This window comes from Astyanax mexicanus, chromosome 3, assembly GCF_023375975.1.
Source record: "Astyanax mexicanus isolate ESR-SI-001 chromosome 3, AstMex3_surface, whole genome shotgun sequence".
Classification (NCBI taxonomy): domain Eukaryota; kingdom Metazoa; phylum Chordata; class Actinopteri; order Characiformes; family Acestrorhamphidae; genus Astyanax; species Astyanax mexicanus.
In genome coordinates, this window is record NC_064410.1 from 37,198,696 (window position 1) to 37,218,157 (window position 19,462).

The 19,462-nt window shown below is 34.1% G+C and overlaps 1 protein-coding gene across 3 annotated transcripts in view; it reads right to left on the reverse strand.

Moving 5' to 3' along the window:
- Positions 1-13,317: 13,317 nt before the first annotated feature.
- gabbr1b (gamma-aminobutyric acid (GABA) B receptor, 1b) overlaps positions 13,318-19,462 on the reverse strand; it is a 282,328-nt gene continuing 276,183 nt past the window's right edge. For all 3 annotated transcript variants that reach the window (XM_049475291.1, XM_022683111.2, XM_022683110.2), the window contains one exon: positions 13,318-18,709. In XM_049475291.1, the coding sequence (XP_049331248.1) occupies positions 18,425-18,709 (285 nt within the window). In that variant the 3' untranslated portion in view covers positions 13,318-18,424. The remainder of the gene's footprint in view (positions 18,710-19,462) is intronic.

The following is a 19,462-nucleotide window of genomic DNA, read 5'->3' on the forward strand; positions in this document are numbered from 1 at the left end:
ACACACACTTGTCATGTACTTTTGAATGTGTGTAATTTGTTAATTTATAATTGTCTATTTATTTATTTATTGTTTATTTATTGATTTTATATTTATGTATGCTGTTTGTTTGTAAATGACTATTTATTGAGCTTACTTATGTTTTATTCTTATTACTCAGGCTGGTCCCCTTTTCCAAGGTATTGCTTCTTTGTGACCTGTTTCTTCCTTAAACTAAATACTAATAAACAATTCCAAAAGAATAACATGCTGCCTTAGCCTCGCTGTGTTTTAAAGCCGGTCATATTTTATAAATAACACTTTATTTTAAAGTTCTGAAAATGGAATTAAATTAATTAATGGTTCAATCATTGTACTTGGTTTTCTAATTTAGTAACTTAATATCAACCCCCATGATATAAACCGTGGAGCACCAATACAGTATGATTAAAATAAGTAGTATGTTTAAGCAGTACAGTTAACACCTCCATCTTAGCTCTGGACTGGACCCGCATAGGGTACATTTTTTTTTTACGGCCAGTTCATGTTGGGATAATAAAGAAAAAAAAGTTGTAGGTAGATCCTTTCAGTTCTCCCATAATAGTTTTCTATACAGTTACTTAATATATACTTTATGATGAAATAGGGAGTTGTCAAAAATAAACAAAATCGCTTTACTGACCCAAATAAACAGTTTTAAGGAGAGAAATATGTGTAGATTAACACCCAGCGCTCGTTGGACTTTAAATATTTAAGTTTTGTTTACTTATGCACCTTATAATCTGGTGCGCCTTATGTAAAAAAAAAAAAAATAGACCAAAAAAATAGATGTTCATTGATAGGGCACTTTATAATACACCTTATATTGTTGGCTTACCTTTAAAATACTATGTATTTTTGCCTGTAAAACATTATATAACATCAAAATACAATTGATAATCATAAAACTCCCCTAATAGAACATTGAAAAAACATACATTTTTGGTTGCATTACATATTTTAAGGTTGATGATGAAAAAACAAACTTTATTTAACATTGCATGGGTATCGGTTAGTGCTGAAATTCTTACATTGAATCATATATTTAACATACATTTAAAAGTTTTGAATAGTTGGGACTCTGGAACTAGACTTAATGCTTTTAGGTGAAAGGTTCTCCCCACATTAATTATTTTCATTTTAATATATCTTTTTACTTTGCAAGTCTACAGTACAAGCTTAAAGAATAATATACAAATATGATATACATATTTAATAAATGGTATACATATTTAATATATATTTTAGTAAAATCTGTGTGCACAAATAAATAAATTCTATAAATAAATAAATAAATAATGTTCTGATCAGAGATCAACATTGTTTCAATGCATTAGCGAGAAAAAAATATTAACATTTAATGTCTCTTTGCTATCTGAGCAGTAGTATTAGTGATCAGAATGTGTTGTTGGTCAGTAAAGTTGTAGATATAATAAAACATAAATGTGTTTTTCTTTGCAAAGATCCAACTGCAATTACTCTCCAGTGATTTCTCCTGAAAGAAAAATACAAGTAATGTTAAAACCAATTATATCTGTTTAGTTCTTCAATAATATTATGAAACTAATTGGTAACTTACTGCTTTCACTGAGTCACCAGTTTCATTACAGTATTATGTTACAAATGCAAAATGTGGTTCAGATGAATTAGTTCAATTCCTCAGATCTCATATAAAACACTACAAAGTAATCATACTCACATCCTGTCACTGTTAAAATTGAAATAGTTGCCAGATTAAGAGTGACAGAATATTTTCTGTTAATCAAGGTAAATGTATCATCGATATACTTTTCATAACAATGACTGTGCTCAGAAATAGTTGTATATTGTTAACAACTGAAAACTTAATGTGACTGATCCCAGCTCAAGAAAATACTGCAAAATAGGTTTGTGTAATTTCACTTTCTAAAGACAGGTAAAAGAACTATTTTTTCTCCTAAAATGTATTTAAATATAAAGAGCCTGACAGTAGAAGTCATTAGTAAGAATAGTTCTGTCTGTCAGATAAGGTGTGTGTGTATGTTCAAATTCTGTAATATATTATTTTGCTATATGAGCTCTATGGGAGTGTAGAGGGGGTTTCATTGGAATTGTTTTTAACTCATAAATTAATCAAATAATATAAATATACTATATGTTTGATATTCTGTTTTTATGCTAATCACTTTCATGCAAAAATTGTATCTCCAAAAACAGTTTTGTAGTTAAAATCTGTAACATCCTTGATCTGATTCCAACACATTTCTTAAAAAGTATATTCGATAGCCTCTGCAGTGTGATCTTGGACATAGTAAATTCCTCACTAGAATCTGGTAATTTCCCCGACTCACTTAAAATCACTTAGACATTTCTGTTTTACATAATTTTAGACCAATCTCTAATACACATATTCTAAGTAAAATTATAGAAAAGGTAGATTCAAGATTCAAGAGTCATGTCACAGAGTACAGGTGTACATGTGAGTGACAAAACGTGGGTGCAGATTCCCACCAATGTGCAGAGAACAATGTTTACAAGAAGAATAATAAAATACAATATAACATAAAATAGGGTAGTATTTCAGCAGCTAAATGCCTTTCTTGTCCAAAATATTATATTTGAAAAATGTAAATCTGGATGTATATCATGCCACAGTACAGAAACAGCTCTATAAAAATAAGAAATTATCTCAGACTTAATTGGAACTGGAAACAATTTATCAGTCCTCCGTCTCCAGACGGAGAGAACACTCTGCACCGGTCCTGGCATCATTACATTTTCTTCCAGTCTCTTTTAGAATAGATTTTAAAGTACTGCTATAAGTTTTTAAGGCATTAAATGGACTGGCACTATCATATATTACAGATTGTCTATCTACTTATGTTCCCAGTTGTTCCTAAAAATCTAACACTTCCAGTCTTAAAGTACCTAAAGTTAATAAGAAGAGAAGAGGGGAAGCAGCATTTTGTTTTTATGCTCCACAGAAATGGAACAGCTTACCAGTTGAGATCAGACAAACAGAATCAGTAAACAGTTTCAAAAAGCAGCTGAAGGCATATAATTTGTAATAATATAATATATATATATATATATATATATATATATATATATATATATATGTTTTAATTATGTTAAGTCATTTGTTTTATTATACATTAATATATGTATCAATTTACATTTTTATGTTACTTTGTTTTAATTGATTGACTTATTTGTAATTTTAACTATTATTATTATTATTTACTTATTATTTACTGGACTTGTAGTGTGTTTTTTTCCTTTTCTATTTTCCTTTATATTGATGTTTTTATTGCCTTTCTGTATGTGCAGCACTTTAAAATGCATTTTAATGTATAATAAAGTATATATAAAATATAAATATAAAAAGTAGTGCTTCATTATTATTTTTATTATTATTATTATTATTATTAAATGGAAAATTTACACCAGAAGGTTTTTTTTTTTTTTTTTACAACAAAACGTCTTAAATTTAAATGAAAAAAAGTCAGAGTAAAAAGATTTTATTCTGATTACTTTTTGATAATTCCTTTTGATCAATTTATAATGCCATGTAACATAATCTAAAGACTTACTGCAAGGTTCTTGTTGCCAAAAAGTTGCCAAAATGTGCAGACAAAAATTGCGGTAATTAGTTTTTGCAGAACAGTAACAATATATAAAACTATATATAACAGTTTCTGTGTTAACCTTATTCTTTACATGAATATTTGCAAAATTTCCTGGTATTTCTTAGAACTGCACTTGATCATTAATGATCCACAACTATTGCCAAATACCTCCCACTGTTTCACAGAAACTTTGATGGACTTTTAAGGTAACACTTTCCTCATTAACATCATACATCAAACAAATCTCAGTTCGGTCTTCTTTCTGACACATTAACACCTTCTTCAGTGACAGAGCTTTGTTACACAGAGTGAGACCAACATTTCCTAAACACCTATAAGAACCTGTTCTTTTCATGTAGTTTCTGTGTCCTCTGAGCTTGAGCAGAATACTAAAAAATATGTATACTGTATATACAACAACATTAAAAATCTAATCATTTATATCTAGTCAGTTATTTGTGTTAGAAGATAATCCTAGGTATAACCTTATGAAAATCTTTAGACTAATCCCAATGACTTTTGTAACTTTTTTTATTTACAAAAATCACTCTCACAAAAAAATCGTGTCATATAGTATCAAATTAATGCTGGTGTGGGACCCTCAATGTTATATAATCAGTACCTTTACCTGTAGTACATTTAACAAATAATTTACACATAATTTGGGGTTTGCACAGCTGGACATTAAGAACCATGTTGTACCGTTTAGAGCTTGTGCACTGTTTATATATTAATTAATTGTTTATTAATTGTTTTATATATATATATATATATATATATATATATATATATATATATATATATATATATATATATATATATATATATAAATTGTTAATGTTCTAAATCATAAAAAAAATTAAACAAATGTTTTAATTCATTATTTACAACAGTTTCTAGCATTAAACCTTAATGTTTAATAATGTTTTAACTGTTTTACTATTTAGCAATGTTTATTACTGTTGTAATTGCTACTATTTGTGACCCAATAATCTACACTCGAAGGCCTTACAAATCTGACTTAATACTGTCAGAAAAATGCATGAGACTGATGTCATCTTTTCTGAAATGCTATTCCAGTGTATGGAGTAATATATAACAGTCATGTGGAGATATTAACATTAAGTATCTTAAAATTCTTGGCTTGTAGAGCAGTCTAAACACTGAATGCTGATATGAAAGTGTTTTTACGTGACTGACATTATGTGGGCCTAAAAGTGGAACTCGGAAGTTCATCCAGCATCATTATGATTGAGGAACTGGTAATTTTGTGGACTTTTTAGTGTAAAATTTGCTTTCACTCCAAAGTAAACAGAATAACATGAAACCCAAACCAATGGTGAACTAAATATAAATGAGTAAATCGTCCTGAAATGTTGCTCAGAAAGTGCTCAGAAAATGTAAGTCTGTGGGTATCTAAAACTTGTGTTATTGGATTTTGCTACTGTTAGTAGTCACTTACTCATATTTCCCATTGAAACTGTGCGGTACCAAACCTACTGTGTTTTTATTGCCAAACCTATAAAGGTCTAAAAATGGTAATATAACATTTAATCATCTAACAAAGGTTGTGTTTTTAATATTAAAACAGTACTATTTTGGTCTGCTAAAGATGTGAGTAGAACATTCTAAGAATTGTATGAATGTCCCCTATATGATATAAAAATGAGGACACTGGGGTATCCACATTAGTGCATAAACATTTGCTTATTTATTTGAAATCATATATCTTTCAAGTAAAGTATTTTTTTAAAGGTTTACTTTTACCACTGTTAATATTGCCACTGTTAAATGAAAAACAAGACCGCTACACAGTCCCTTACACTGTTTCAAAATTTCTAGATGAATGTACCTTCAGAAAATCTCCTAAATTACCTGAAATAAACTCATTTTACATTGATTCCAGTGAAAGTTTAAAAGGTTTTATCTCTTCTGTAAAGTTGCTGTTTTGGAGCTACATGTTTTATTGGACAGTGACAATATTACTTTATTATTATTTTTGTGATAATCAAAAACGCCTAATAAAAAGTGAATAATTAAAATCACAGGACACTGTTCAGTCCTCCTGGTGTGTGTACCCCTGATTTGGTTTTTGATTTGAAACATCGGTCCACTTTTTTAACTAAAGCAAAAGCAAGGGACTTTTTTTCTAGAACTGAATTTTTAGGCTGTGGTTAAATGGCTGTGATAGTAAAGAGTTTGACCGATGGGTGCATGTATATTCAGGTACATATGGACCAATTGTAGCGGTGTGAAGGCAAGACTTTAAGGTAGAACTTTACTAAATTAAAGTGATTGGACATTTACACAATTTAGATGACTGAATTTTTTTTTTTTTTTACATTTTTTACATCTATGCAGACATTTGCAGGATGTTTGTTCGTCCTGAAGTATTAGAATGTGTAGTAGTAGTATACCATGTGATTCCAGGGTTATCTCAGGTAATGAGACAGACAAGAGACTGGACCTGGTCTTGCTCTCTGTAGGTGGGTAGGATGTTCCTCTGTCTTTCCTCATCACTTTTCATGATGCTAATCACTATGCTGCACATTGGCTGTTAGCTGATGTAACAGAACTGGCAATTATTGTTCTCCTCCAAGAGTGTTTAGCTGCTTGGTAACTGAGCATTTACAACATTTTAAAAAGATGTGAAGGAGCTTCATCTGACTCAGAGAAAGAACATGCTAGCCTCTACGCCCACAGGTCTGATAGCCTCATGTGATGAGGGGAGGGCGAGGTACTGGGTGTGCACTGGAAGTGACCACAAATGGCAGATATTGTGAGAACCCTTTTATTTCTCTACATTGTAGATGAATAAATGATATAAATAGATGATAAATCATTTATAAAAAAAATATGTATAATCTTTACAATAACCTGATCTAAACCCTGTTGAGATGGTTTGTGTGATGATTTGGAACCGCAGCGTGTTCCTTCATAGTTATTCTTTAATTTCAATCAACAATGTAGAAGAACTAACCCTATACTTAACACTTACCACACCTCTAAATCCCTGTTTTCACATTAAAGCAGCAACATTTGTTCATTAATAATTAATAGCTGGTTTAAAGGAAAAATGTTCCCAGTGTACAACTATCTAATCAGTTCAAATGTTTTTTCTTTTTACATGTCATTCAAAATTGGTGTACTGAATTTATTTAACTTTAAATGACCAGTGATTTCTGCCTTTTTCCTCGACTGGTATAACTTTGGAACATCTCAGCAGGTTTGCACTGCTTTGCCTTTGCTACTGATTAATAATCCTTACAGTGTAAAAATAGTCACAAAGGAGAAGGGGTTATTTATAATGTGTGTTATAACTTGCATTTTAATACCTGCTCTTCTACCCTACATGCTACATTACATTACATACTGATTCTTCGGACCTATTTATTTATTTATTCATGAATTTATTTATAGTAAGATATGAATAAAATCAATAAAATTTCCTTTATTACGGTTGGAAATAATTGTGTTGTATAATCTATTTTATTAATGCATAATTTTTTCCACTCAAATCGGAGTGAAGATTGGGTAAGACATTCTATGATGAGCCATTAACTCAGCAAAAAACAGCAAATGGTACAGTATTAAGAGTATTTCTAACATATTCTTCAGTTAAAGTACATGTGATTGACCTTCGCTGGCTTGTTGTAAAGCAGGACTTCAGGATATTGCTAAAGCTGGGGTCTTACCAAATCTGGCCCTTACTTTGCATAAATCTTCAAGTCTTTTCATTTCCATTTGCACAGTGTTTCCTCACATTGGGGGAGTGTGATTTCCATGCAGGGGGAAGTCCATCCCACGCACTGAGCACATCATAGCCTCTTTTTGTGGAGCCACAACTTACAGCCTGATCTCCCACCCACAGCCCACAACCAACGCCACCAAAACCTGGGGTCACCATGGTTTGGAAAGTTATGAGATCTGAAAGGTGAAGAGGGGGGTGGCGTGAAAAGATGAGATTTAGAATAAACAGGGGGAGAGTTGGCGTACATGAAAGACACTCTGATGAAAGAGAAATAGTGCTGACATGCAAACACTGTGTATTTGCTTTCATAAAAAGAAAAGCAATCGTATCTCAGAAATGGACGCTTTACAAGAGAACGAAAAAGCGCTTTTACTTTAACGTTCCTTAACACTTCTTTTTTCTTTCTAATTTCCCTGCACTTCTATATTCAACAACTTTATTCAACAACATCACCATCGTTTACCAAAATGAGGCTGTGGGGTACGGAAGTAGCGTGAGACCGCTGGGTAATAGCAATGCTGCCTCACTGCTGCGTTCCTAAATGCACTTCTTCAAAAAGAAAGAAATCTTATAGAGGTCAAACCTTCCATAGTTTCCCCAAAGATCCCGAGATCCCAAAGATACTTCACTGTGAATGGATTCATAAAGTCTGTAGAGATCACCATTTCAGTTTAAGATGTATGTTGCTGTGCTAGCTAGCTAGCTAGTCTAGCCATATTAATATTACCCAGCCAGCCAATCTAACCAGATGAATGTTTGCAGAGAGACAGCAAGCTAGCTAAACCCGGTTCTCCGGCTATGACCTGATTAACCCTGAACTGGTTATTTTCTCAATTTAATGTCAAAACGAGTAGGGGATAATGTTAGTCAAGCCATAACTCTTTAGAGTAGTCTGCTTAGCTAGCTAGCTAGTTATTATCCTACCATGGGGAGCCTGGTCTTACAAGAGTGTACACTTGCATGCTTAGGTGGACTGTATTTGGCATTTAACAGTTGTGTTAACATTAATTTTATGTATAATTTTATATCACAGATTAACACTTTACAAAGGGTGTTTCTTTAAGACACTGGTTGGCATGTGAAAGTTAAAGAAGGATGCTGTGCCCATGTTATTTGCCTTGACAGCACAGGGAATCCTGCACTTATTTTCTTCCCATTTTTTGACTGCTTTCTTTGTTAGTTCAGGGAGGTGTGAGATTAGTTGTCAATAAAACAAAAAAAGGGTTAGGATTTGAAGGATAATCCAAATAAGTGGTCAAAAAGGCAGGCCTGGTCAAGAACACACAAAGCAAAAACAAGCACATATGGATCAGGCAGAGACAAGGTAAAAAAAAAAAACAGGCAAAAGGTAAAACAAAATCAATGAAGCAAAAATCCAGTAATCACAGCAAAGGGGCAAATCCAAAGAGTAAATCCAAAAACAAAAGAAAACACACAAGTTAAAAACAGAAATAAACACTTTGTCTGCTTTAACAAAGTTTCACAAGTTTAACAAAGTTTTCATTTTTGTCCCCCAATTTATCTGAAGAGAGTATAACAATACTATTTAGGATCCAGCTGCATTCTTATTTTTTTATACTAACAACAACACAGTGTAAAGGTCAGACATTACACATATTTTAATTTATTTCCAGATAAATCTAGTAGAAAATGAACTTGCATATGGATAAGGGCAGTTTAAGGGAAGTTAAAGCTAAACCAGTAGTCTCTATAACAGGAGTTAAACTATTAAAAGATACTTCGAGTGGGACTTCTAACAACTGTGCGAGATCTGATAAAACCACCAAAACTACAGTTATCAGATAAACCTCTGCTTTAAAGATTTTAAAGATCTGATGGCATTCAACAACAGAAGCAATAAATGAGGTCAGGATGTTAGTCACTCCTCTCAGCTCAGCCCAAACTCCCCAATTAATCCTAAACTCCACAATTAATCACAAACTCCCCAATTAATCCTAAACTCCCAAATTAATCCTAAACTCCCCATTTAATCCCAAACTCCCCAATTAATCCTAAACTCCATAATTAATCCCAAACTCCCCAATTAATCCTAAACTCCACATTTAATCCCAAACTCCCCAATTAATCCTAAACTCCATAATTAATCACAAACTCCCCAATTAATCCTAAACTCCATAATTAATCACAAACTGCCCAATTAATCCTAAACTCCCCATTTAATCCCAAACTCCCCAATTAATCCTAAACTCCATAATTAATCACAAACTCCCCAATTAATCCTAAACTCCACATTTAATCCCAAACTCCCCAATTAATCCTAAACTCCATAATTAATCACAAACTCCCCAATTAATCCTAAACTCCACATTTAATCCCAAACTGCCCAGTTAATCCCAAACTCACCAATTAATCTCAAACTCCCCAATTAATCCTTAACCTCCCAATTAATCCTAAACTCCCAAATTAATCACAAATTTCCCAATTAATCCTAAACTCCACAATTAATCACAAACTCCCCAATTAATCCTAAACCTCCCAAGTAATCCTAAACTCCCCCATTAATCCTAAACTCCCCAATTAATTCTAAACTCCCCCATAAATTCCAAACTCTCCAATTAATACTAAACTCCCTCATTAATTCCAAACTCCCCAATTAATCCTAAACTCCCCAATTAACTCTAAATTTCCAAATTAATTATAAACTCTCCCATTAATCGTAAACTTCCCGATTAATACTAAACTGTCCCATTTATCCTAAACTCCCCAATTAATCGTAAACTCCCCAATTAATCCTAAACCCCCAATTAATCATAAACTTCCCAACTAATTCCAAACTCCCCAATTAATCATAAACTTCCCAACTAATTCCAAACTTCCCAATTAATTTTAAACCCCCCAATTAATCCTAAACTCCCAGTTAATCCTAAACTCCCCAATTAATCCCAAACTCCCCCATTAATTCCAAATTCCCCAATTTACCCTAAACTCCCCAATTAATCCTAAACTCCCCAATTAATCCCAAACTCCCCCATTAATTCCAAATTCCCCAATTTACCCTAAACTCCCCAATTAATCTTAAACTCCCCAAATAATCCTAAACTCCACAATTAATCCTAAACTCCCCCACTAACTCCAAACTCCCTGATTAATCCCAAACTCCCCAATTAATCCTAAACATTTTAGCTGGTGCCCCATTATTCCGGAGAGTACAGCTTTTCCCACTGCTCCACAGCTTCATGACCGGTGCCTGTAGTTTCATGTTTTTTTGCTCTAGATAGTCTTAATCTATTGGATTGCATTTATTAGACATTTATTAAAAAATCTTTGACAACTCTTTTAACATCTAGTCTACAGTGAAGCTTGCAAGTCATTTGAAATACAGCAATAGCAAGTAAACAAGATATTTAAAATAATATTTTGTGAGCAGGGCACTCATTTTTTTTGCACTGAGGCTGAGATAATGTGTCAAAAATGATAAGAAAACTAAGTAAGGAGACCCTATATACAAGCACAGTCCTCCCCACAAATACTCTCACGCCTCTGATATGAGTTGTTGTGAGAGCGCTTGGCCTTCATTAGGTCAAGTCAAACACAACTAAGTTGATGTGAATTGTTTTAACAGTAATGAATGTGCAGTTGAACTTTCAAAGGCAAACCACCATGAAGAAGCAATCAGACATAAATTACTCTCCTACGAGGGACAGTTTCAGTGAGCCCTCTGTTAAAATGTGAGGAATTTCTTTTTTAAGATCTATGCTAAAGTATTTTGGAACAGAAGAAGATGAATCCTTTTTTAACTGTTAAAATATGCTAAGTTTGAAAAGCTCAGGCTCAGGTCGAAACTGCTGCACAGCATAACACTAAATTTCTCTGCTGTCGATATACAGAGAGCCCACAGAGTGAATTACAATAGCAGCCCACATGTTCAATACTGATGAGCTGGCAAATCGTTCCTCTGGAGTGCTGAAATAAATAGAAAAGTGTGAAAGCAACCGTAACTTAACCGTATCCGGGGATGTTTGTCTGCAGTGCAGAAAAACTGCAGACAGAAATGGACAGAAATAAAGTGATGCAGTAAATGTAGCTGATTTACTGGTTTACAGTAATTAAGGCACCTGCCACATACCTTCTGTTATAACAGTTAATAAAACATCTGTTAATGAATGCAAAACCATTATTTTAATACAATGCTGCAATATTGTAAAATTATCAGATTATTAATATACTATAAAACATTTGCATCAATTAAATTGACTAGATAATAGAATATCTAGTCAATTTAATTGATGCAAATGTTTCTCTATAGTCTAGATGTTTGTGTTTATTTAAACAGCTGCATCAGCAATAAGTGCAACTTAAAGCAGCTTGCAGACTGTGTTCATAAGTAAGGGGTCCTTCAAATGAATGGATATATAAAAGCAGCTCCCCAGGTAGGGCTTTGGACTACAACGTAGATGATGATTTTATGCATCTGATGCATCTGAATTATTGTTATCTTTAGCATCTTTTTTGTTGGACAAGACAGATACATCAAAGGACAGCACTGACTAACAGATGCCAAGGGTGGGTTGCATTCTGACATGACGAGTGATGGTTAAACACGCTGGAGTAAAAAGCAGGGATGTAAAAAGCTATTGGCAAATAGACAACATTAACAGTTCAGTTGAAACAGAGCAGGTGGTTCTGCACAGTCCAAAGAGAATCCAAGAGAATCCAAGGCATTTCCACTGACACAAAGTCACTAAAATCCCTTCAAGAGAGTCATAAAGGCAGACGGACAGACGAAGTCACAGCTGTCAGGGCCAAAATGTGGTTTTGAATAGTCGTGGACTGCACAGCATTTTGAATACAGATTTCCTTTTGAGAAAAAAAAGCATAGTCTATAACTAGCCATAATGCCTTTCTGGGAAACTCTACTTTAGCGTATATTTAAGAAACCAGTAAATAACAACCAAATTATGAACTTATTGTTTATTAAGGGAGGTTTAGTTGTAACAGTGTTTTCAGCTGACCCCCCGGTGTAGAGGCTGGTCCTCTGTCAGCTGTTAGCTCTTGCTGTTTTTTTTCTGCTTCAATTAATGCTCTATTATAGCCACAAAGAGAGAGACAGGTTTCACTTCTTTATCATTTATACACGTAACCACTTATACATAATTACACACTTACCATGAAAAAAGTCATGGGGAAAGAATCATGGTGAAACTGGAGAAACTTCAGGCAGCATTCAAATGTTAATATGAAAAACAATTACCAAAAGGATGGTTTTGATGAAAACTATTCAATCTCCTAAAATACTGGTGTTTCATTTTATCCCACATTTTATACCCCATTCTGCAACAAGAATTACTGGCTAACTACTGGGTAAATGTAAAGTTGAGTTTCTGTAATATAAATATATACAGATCTGTGAAAAAATAAGAGGCTACTTCAGTTTCTGAATCAGTTTCTCTGATTTTGCTATATGTTTGAGTAAAATGAACATTGCTGTTTTATTCTATAAACTACAGACAACATTTCTCCCAAATTCCAAATAAAATTATTGTCATTTAGAGCGTTTATTTGCAGAAAATGAGAAATGGCTGAAATAACAAAAAAGATGCAGAGCTTTCAGACCCCACATAATGCGAAGAAAACAAGTTCATATTCATAAAGTTTTAAGAGTTCAAAAATCAATATTTGGTGGAATAACTCTGGTTTTTAATCACAGTTTTCATGCATCTTGGCATTTTTCTCCTCCACCAGTCTTACACGCTGCTTTTGGATAACTTTATGCCACTCCTGGTGCAAAAATTCAAGCAGTTCAGCTTGGTTTGATGTCTTGTAATCATCTGTCTTCCTCTTGATTATATTCCAGATGTTTTCAATTTGGTAAAATCAAAGAAATTGGTCTCTTATTTTTTTCCACAGCTGTATATATAATGTGTGTGTATATGTGTTTTTTAATTTTCTCATGACAAATAACAAACACACTGCATCGTAAAACAAAACAATTATTTTTATTTTTCCATAGACAACAATCCTGTTGCATCTGACAGACTCTCAACATCTGACGTCTAAAATGGTAAATATAAATATATTTTCGATACCACATGGGAATACCATTTTACAGTATACTGTATATACCTTATCCTATCTGCAAGAGAATACATTTACAATGTAGACGCTGATTTTACACTTTTGGTGCATCTGAATTATTGTTATCTTTAGCATCTTTTTTTTTGTTAGACAAGACAGATAAATCAAAGGACAGCACTGACTGACAGATGCTGAGGGTGGTTTTGCATTCTGACATGACGAGTGCTTCCATCTCAGAATGAGCATGAGCGTAAAATACAAAAGGATTCAATTCCTGCTTATTTGCCATAAGCATTTTTTATGTAAACAGATGAACGACACTGGTTCGGTGCTGACTTTGCTCACTGGAAGTCTGATCCTTCAGCATTAGGACTGTTTATGATGATTATAGGAAAATTCCAGCAGTTTATTTAACCTAATTTCTGTTTAATGCAACTGCTAGAGCAGCTGCCCCTAGTATTGTATTATAGGTGTGTTTTGATTTGAGTTTCTAGTTATTTGCAAACTTCAGGGTATTTCTGTGTGTGAAAGTCGATAGTTTGCTACTCATGTGGCAGATAGAAAATAGGTTAAACACGCTGGAGTATTCCGGGACGTAAAACTCCATTGGCGAATAGACAACATTAACAGTTCAGTTGAAACAGAGCAGGTGGTTCTGCAAAGTCCAAAGAGAATCCAAGGCATTTTCACTGACACAAAGACTCTAAAATCCCCTCAAGAGAGTCATAAAGGCAGACGGACAGACGAAGTCACAGCTGTCAGGGCCAAAATGTGGTTTTGAATGCGCAGTGAGAGAGGCAACACAGCAATTTTGCACAATGGAATGCTAACACCTCTAGAGATCAGAGCAGGTAGAGATGTTCTTTCTGCATTGCTGAGAAAATCTACAAAAAGTACCCCAGGCTGGGTTTTTCAGAGCAAGAAACCACAGAGAAACCACAAGACTGGGAATGATACTGAAAGGAAACTGCTCGAAATGACTGAAAGCAGTGGGAGGATGTGTGTGGGGGGTCTTTATATAACTCATGTAAGGCATATTACTCGATATGATTCCACCACTGTAATACTGCAGCCAGGCAAGAATGGTCAAGTCCACTCAATGAAAAAAACAAAAAAACTAAAATAAAATAAATAAAAAAATGTATGCCTGCATCCTCCCGTTCCATCCCTCCAATCAGCTCTAAGAGGGTGTTCAGGTGCTAAAAAGCTTTAGAACATTTTAGCATTTATTACTGCCTCCGTTCATCCCGCTCCATCGCACTGCACAGTACCAATTTGGCTTTACTCAGGTTTTGTTAGAAAGAGATTTACAGCAGCTGCCAGATTAAATCTACAGCTTTTTGTTTTTTTCTCAGTCAGAGCATAAAAGTAAAGCACAAAAAACATATAATTATAAAATTACAGACTTGCATCTCCCACGCCAGGCTTTTAAACACAAAACAAATGCAAAACTTAAATAACAAGCTATTGTGCTAGTCTGTGGGAGGATAAGAGACTGCGGCCGAACCGCCACGCGTCATATCTGAACATGTGTTCCAATTAGCAACTTTGATAGAAAATGACACGGTTTATAAGAAGAGTTTGGCAAGAAATCAAATTTACACAGCCAACCTCCACCAAACCCCTGCACCCGCGCCTTTTTCACAAATCCACACAGTCAACAAAACATGTTTAGCATCGAAAGTTTACATCTCCCGTTTTGCGCTGGAGCTACAAAGCTAATTTAGCTAACAAGCTAACATAAACAAAGCAAGCTAATATATAGCCATTAGCACTGTGCTAAATCGTTATTGTCTGCCTCAGACCTTTTTTAGAAGTTGCTTCGGTTCTGGCTTAGCTGTAAAATAAACCACATGTTTACTTAGCATCGGGCTTCCAGTTCAGTAAACTGTGTATTTGCTATTTAACCATGTAGCTAAGCTGCTAACACTTCTGCTGAATCTAATTTCCTCCTTATCTCAGTTTTAGTTCACCAGTTATGACATGCTTAGTGTGTTTAGTGATGATTGCTACTTTAGCTTCTAAAGCTATTTGGCTAATGTAGTTAGCTTATATTCTAGAAATTAGCATTGTGCTAAATCATCACACACTCGCGTCAAAACACGTCTTGTTGTTTAGTGACCTTTTAAATAGCATTTCTTTTGTGGTTTATGACACATTATGTCACACTGTATGTTATCTATGGACAAAAGTAGCTAGCATAGCTAAAAACAATAGCAGCAGCAACCTTAAATTTGAGATGTGCTTTAGTTTGTGCATGTCTAATCTAGGGTAGAACAACCCACAAGAAATTGTGAGTCATTTTTACAATAATATACCCCAGCGAAGACCCCCATGGCCAATATATGCACTCAGCCAGCAGGATTCTGAGCCATGGATTATTAATCAAACACAGGACATAAAGAATCCATTACAGTGTGACATCAGATGTTAGAAATCACACAAGCTGAGCAGAACTGAAAGGCTGCTACAGTGTGAAAAACCCAGAAGTAAGTAAACAACTACACGATGCAGCCCCTAGCCCAGTGAACACGCTCATTACACTGGTTAATTGTGCAATGCACCGTCATAAGTGTGATCTCACTGTAAAAATATGCAATTGCAAAACTGACACATTTCTTTCTAAAGTTCAGTGGGTTGGAAAAAAAAGACTGAAATTAGGTTTTATTGTTTAAAAAGAAATAAAAAGATCCCACTGCTCTGCAAAAATGTTAACAAGTAAAAGACTTTAAAGGTTTTCGGGAATGTTATAATTATTCTACATTTTAATAAAAACAATTATACTGCGATTCAAGTGTTCGTGCACAAGTTAAATTCCAATCTTCTTCCACGTTTGTCAAGATTATTGTTAATGTAACAGATTGTTACGCAAAAACAAATTCATATTTCTAAAGGTTTAACAGCACAGGAGAATAAAAATGTTCTTTAAACATTCTGGAGCATTTCTAATAATCCATTTATCAGGATTTTGACACAGTGTAAAAAAAACAGCCAAATTGTCGACCATATTTTGTAAGTGAGAAATTGTAAAAATGGAGATACAAGGTTTTGGGATTTTTTTTTCATGCTGTATTGGTAGCTCAGGCATTAATGAGATTTAGAAAAAAAAAGCTAAGGTCATGATGTCAAATATTGCAGAAGTAATGCTGCATGTTTCACTCCTACATCACATCAGACACTCTAAAAATAAAGGCTTCCATAAAGCTCACTGGAGCAACAAACAACTGAACAAACAAAGCTTTGGATTATAGAAATTATAATGCACCTAAATAAAAAAAGTAAATAGTAAATAATAAATAGTGAACACTTAATGTAAACAATTTGTTATTATTATTATATGATAAGTTCAAGCATGTTGTGTTAGTACTGTTTACAGAAAATTTAAGAGTGCTTTTTGAGATAAGTAAAACGTTTTAAACATTACCGTCTTCACCACTTCATGTGGTATTAGTAGTCAAATTGATTGTAACAAAGGACTTTTTAAGTTACTACTGATACAGTTTAGTTGTCCAGCTGGTAATCAGTGGTATAAACTTAAATGATACATTTTTTAAAGTATACCTTAAACACAAAAAAAATTGTGCAGATTGTGGACAGTTGTATAGTTTACTAAGAATGTCTGAACAACTGGACTTATTACTATAAGCACAATTTTTCATAAAGAAATGTAATTAAACAGCAAATTACATTTTAGTTCATATTGAAATTTGTAATCAATTTAAGGTTAAACAATTTGTAGAATTTTCTTTGATTTGTTAATTTACCCTCAGTTTTAATTTTTTCAGTTTATTATATAAACATTTGTTGTGTTTTTACTATAACAAATATAACAAGTACTGATAACACTTTCTTTAAATGTCATCTCTATAAGAATCTGTAAACATACTCATAACACATTATAATGCATTCATAAGGCATTATAAATAAACATGGCTATACATATTAATAAAAATGTATAATTCTATATAGCAATGTTTATCATGCATCATGAACTGTGATTATAATGCATTAATACCTGCATTTATAACATGTTATACATCAATACCAAGAAACTCAGTCCCGGCTTGCAGACTGTATCATGACTAAAAAAAACTTCCAACTTATAAACACACCCTTAATAATCCTATAAATATAGTTTTAACCACTTGTAAATTATTCTTGTCTTTAATATAATATTAGTTATAGTCAATTATAATGTATTATAACAGGTCTTTGTGCGCTCTAAGTAAAGTGCCAGACTTTCATTGTAGGACTAGATTATTAATGCTCATAATGTATTATAATGTATTATGATCACAGGTCATAATGCTTAACAAACATGTCTATAACGGGTTATGCATTTTGTATAAACATTTATAGCCATGTTTATAATGCCTTATGAATGCATTATAATATGTTATGAATGTGGTTATAGCGTCTAATAAAGATGACATTCATAGAAAGTGTTACCCAAATACTTTACAAAAGTAAACCGAACTTATCAGGGTTTAAAGTAAAATGAACGTATTATCCGTAGCACTACCTGTCTGAGCCAAGCAGCATTTAGGGAACCTTTATTTTTAGGAGTGTGTGAGATGTTTTTAAGACAAAACACAAGTTAACACCAGCTCTTCTGCAAAGTCACTCTGTGTAAGCCTTTCTCTGCGAAAGCGAACATCTCCTTGAAGATTACGGTACTGGATTATTCATAGCCTTGATTGTGGGAATGAATAATGTCACTCTGTTGTAACACTGCAAGTCATGTCTCATGACAGGATGAGCTCCAGATGACACGTCTGACATCCTGGACAGCACAACCTCCAGCACATGAGCCGTCATGTGCTTTAAAGAAAGAGGCAAAATCAACCAGTTAACACTGAGTAGGTTCTGCTGGATGAGATAGAAACGGACAGGTAGGAGGAGGTGGATTAATGCAGATTCTTGTTCAGCCATTTCATGTTTTATTGTTGTTTTTTATTTTTATTTTGTTCTTCACACCACATCACTCCATCCTCCCCCTCCTAGAGGGCGCTCACTTGTAGAGCAGCTGCAGGCGGCTGGTGTGGCAGTTGTTGCGGCCGATCTTGCCGTCGGGCTGGTAAAGGTTGGAGGAGTTGGAAAAGGATGGAGGCATCGAGTGGTTATCTGATGCAGGGAGGGGATACCCTGGAGGAGGCAGGAGTGATTTGGGGTCCGGGTGGGCCGTGGGCATCGGGGGGGTCGAGTGGTTGAGGTTAGACGAGGACGGGCGTCTCCGGGAACGCAGGGCCTGCCTCTCTGAAAGCTGATTCCTCAGCTCAGAAACACGCTCCTCTTTCTGTCAGACAGAGAGACAAATAACACCCATAAATCACTGTACATAATGAAAAGGCCCATTTTAGACACTTATAAACTAATGTGCGTTGGTACAAACAGGCAAAAAGTTTTTCTTAATATTGTATTGAAAAAAAAAAGGCAATAAAAAGCTCTATGTAACTGCAATGCTTTTTATGCCATAAAATAAGTAAGTAAACTAAGTGCAAACACAGACTTTGGAAGTTTTTTAAGATCTCACAAAAAACAATGCTGTTTTGTGGCTTATTTTTTATACATGCAGTGTAAAAACATTTAAATTAAACAGTTAATTTTACACTTAAGAATTTTTCCCAGATTAGTAATTTCCAACTCCCACTCAGTAGCTAATACTCCCTTTATCACATGATGTGACCAGTGCTGTGGGAGGGATGGCTAGTATGGTTTTCTTCTGTTTCCTTCTGAACTGCTGCTGCAATATTATGCAGCAATATTAGACAGTTCTGGTCATTTTCCCTTTAATTCTACAGTATGCCCCATATACAGCTCTGGAAAAAATTAAGAGACCACTTGATGATGGGTTGAAAACCTCTGTAATATAATCAAGAGGAAGATGTACGATCACAACCATCAAACTAAACTGAATTGGTTGACTTTTTGCACCAGGAGTGGCATGAAGTTATCCAAAAGCAGTGTGTAAGACTGGTGGAGGAGAACATGCCAACTCAGAAAACTGTGATTAACAACCAGTATTCCACCCGATATTTCTCTCTTAAAA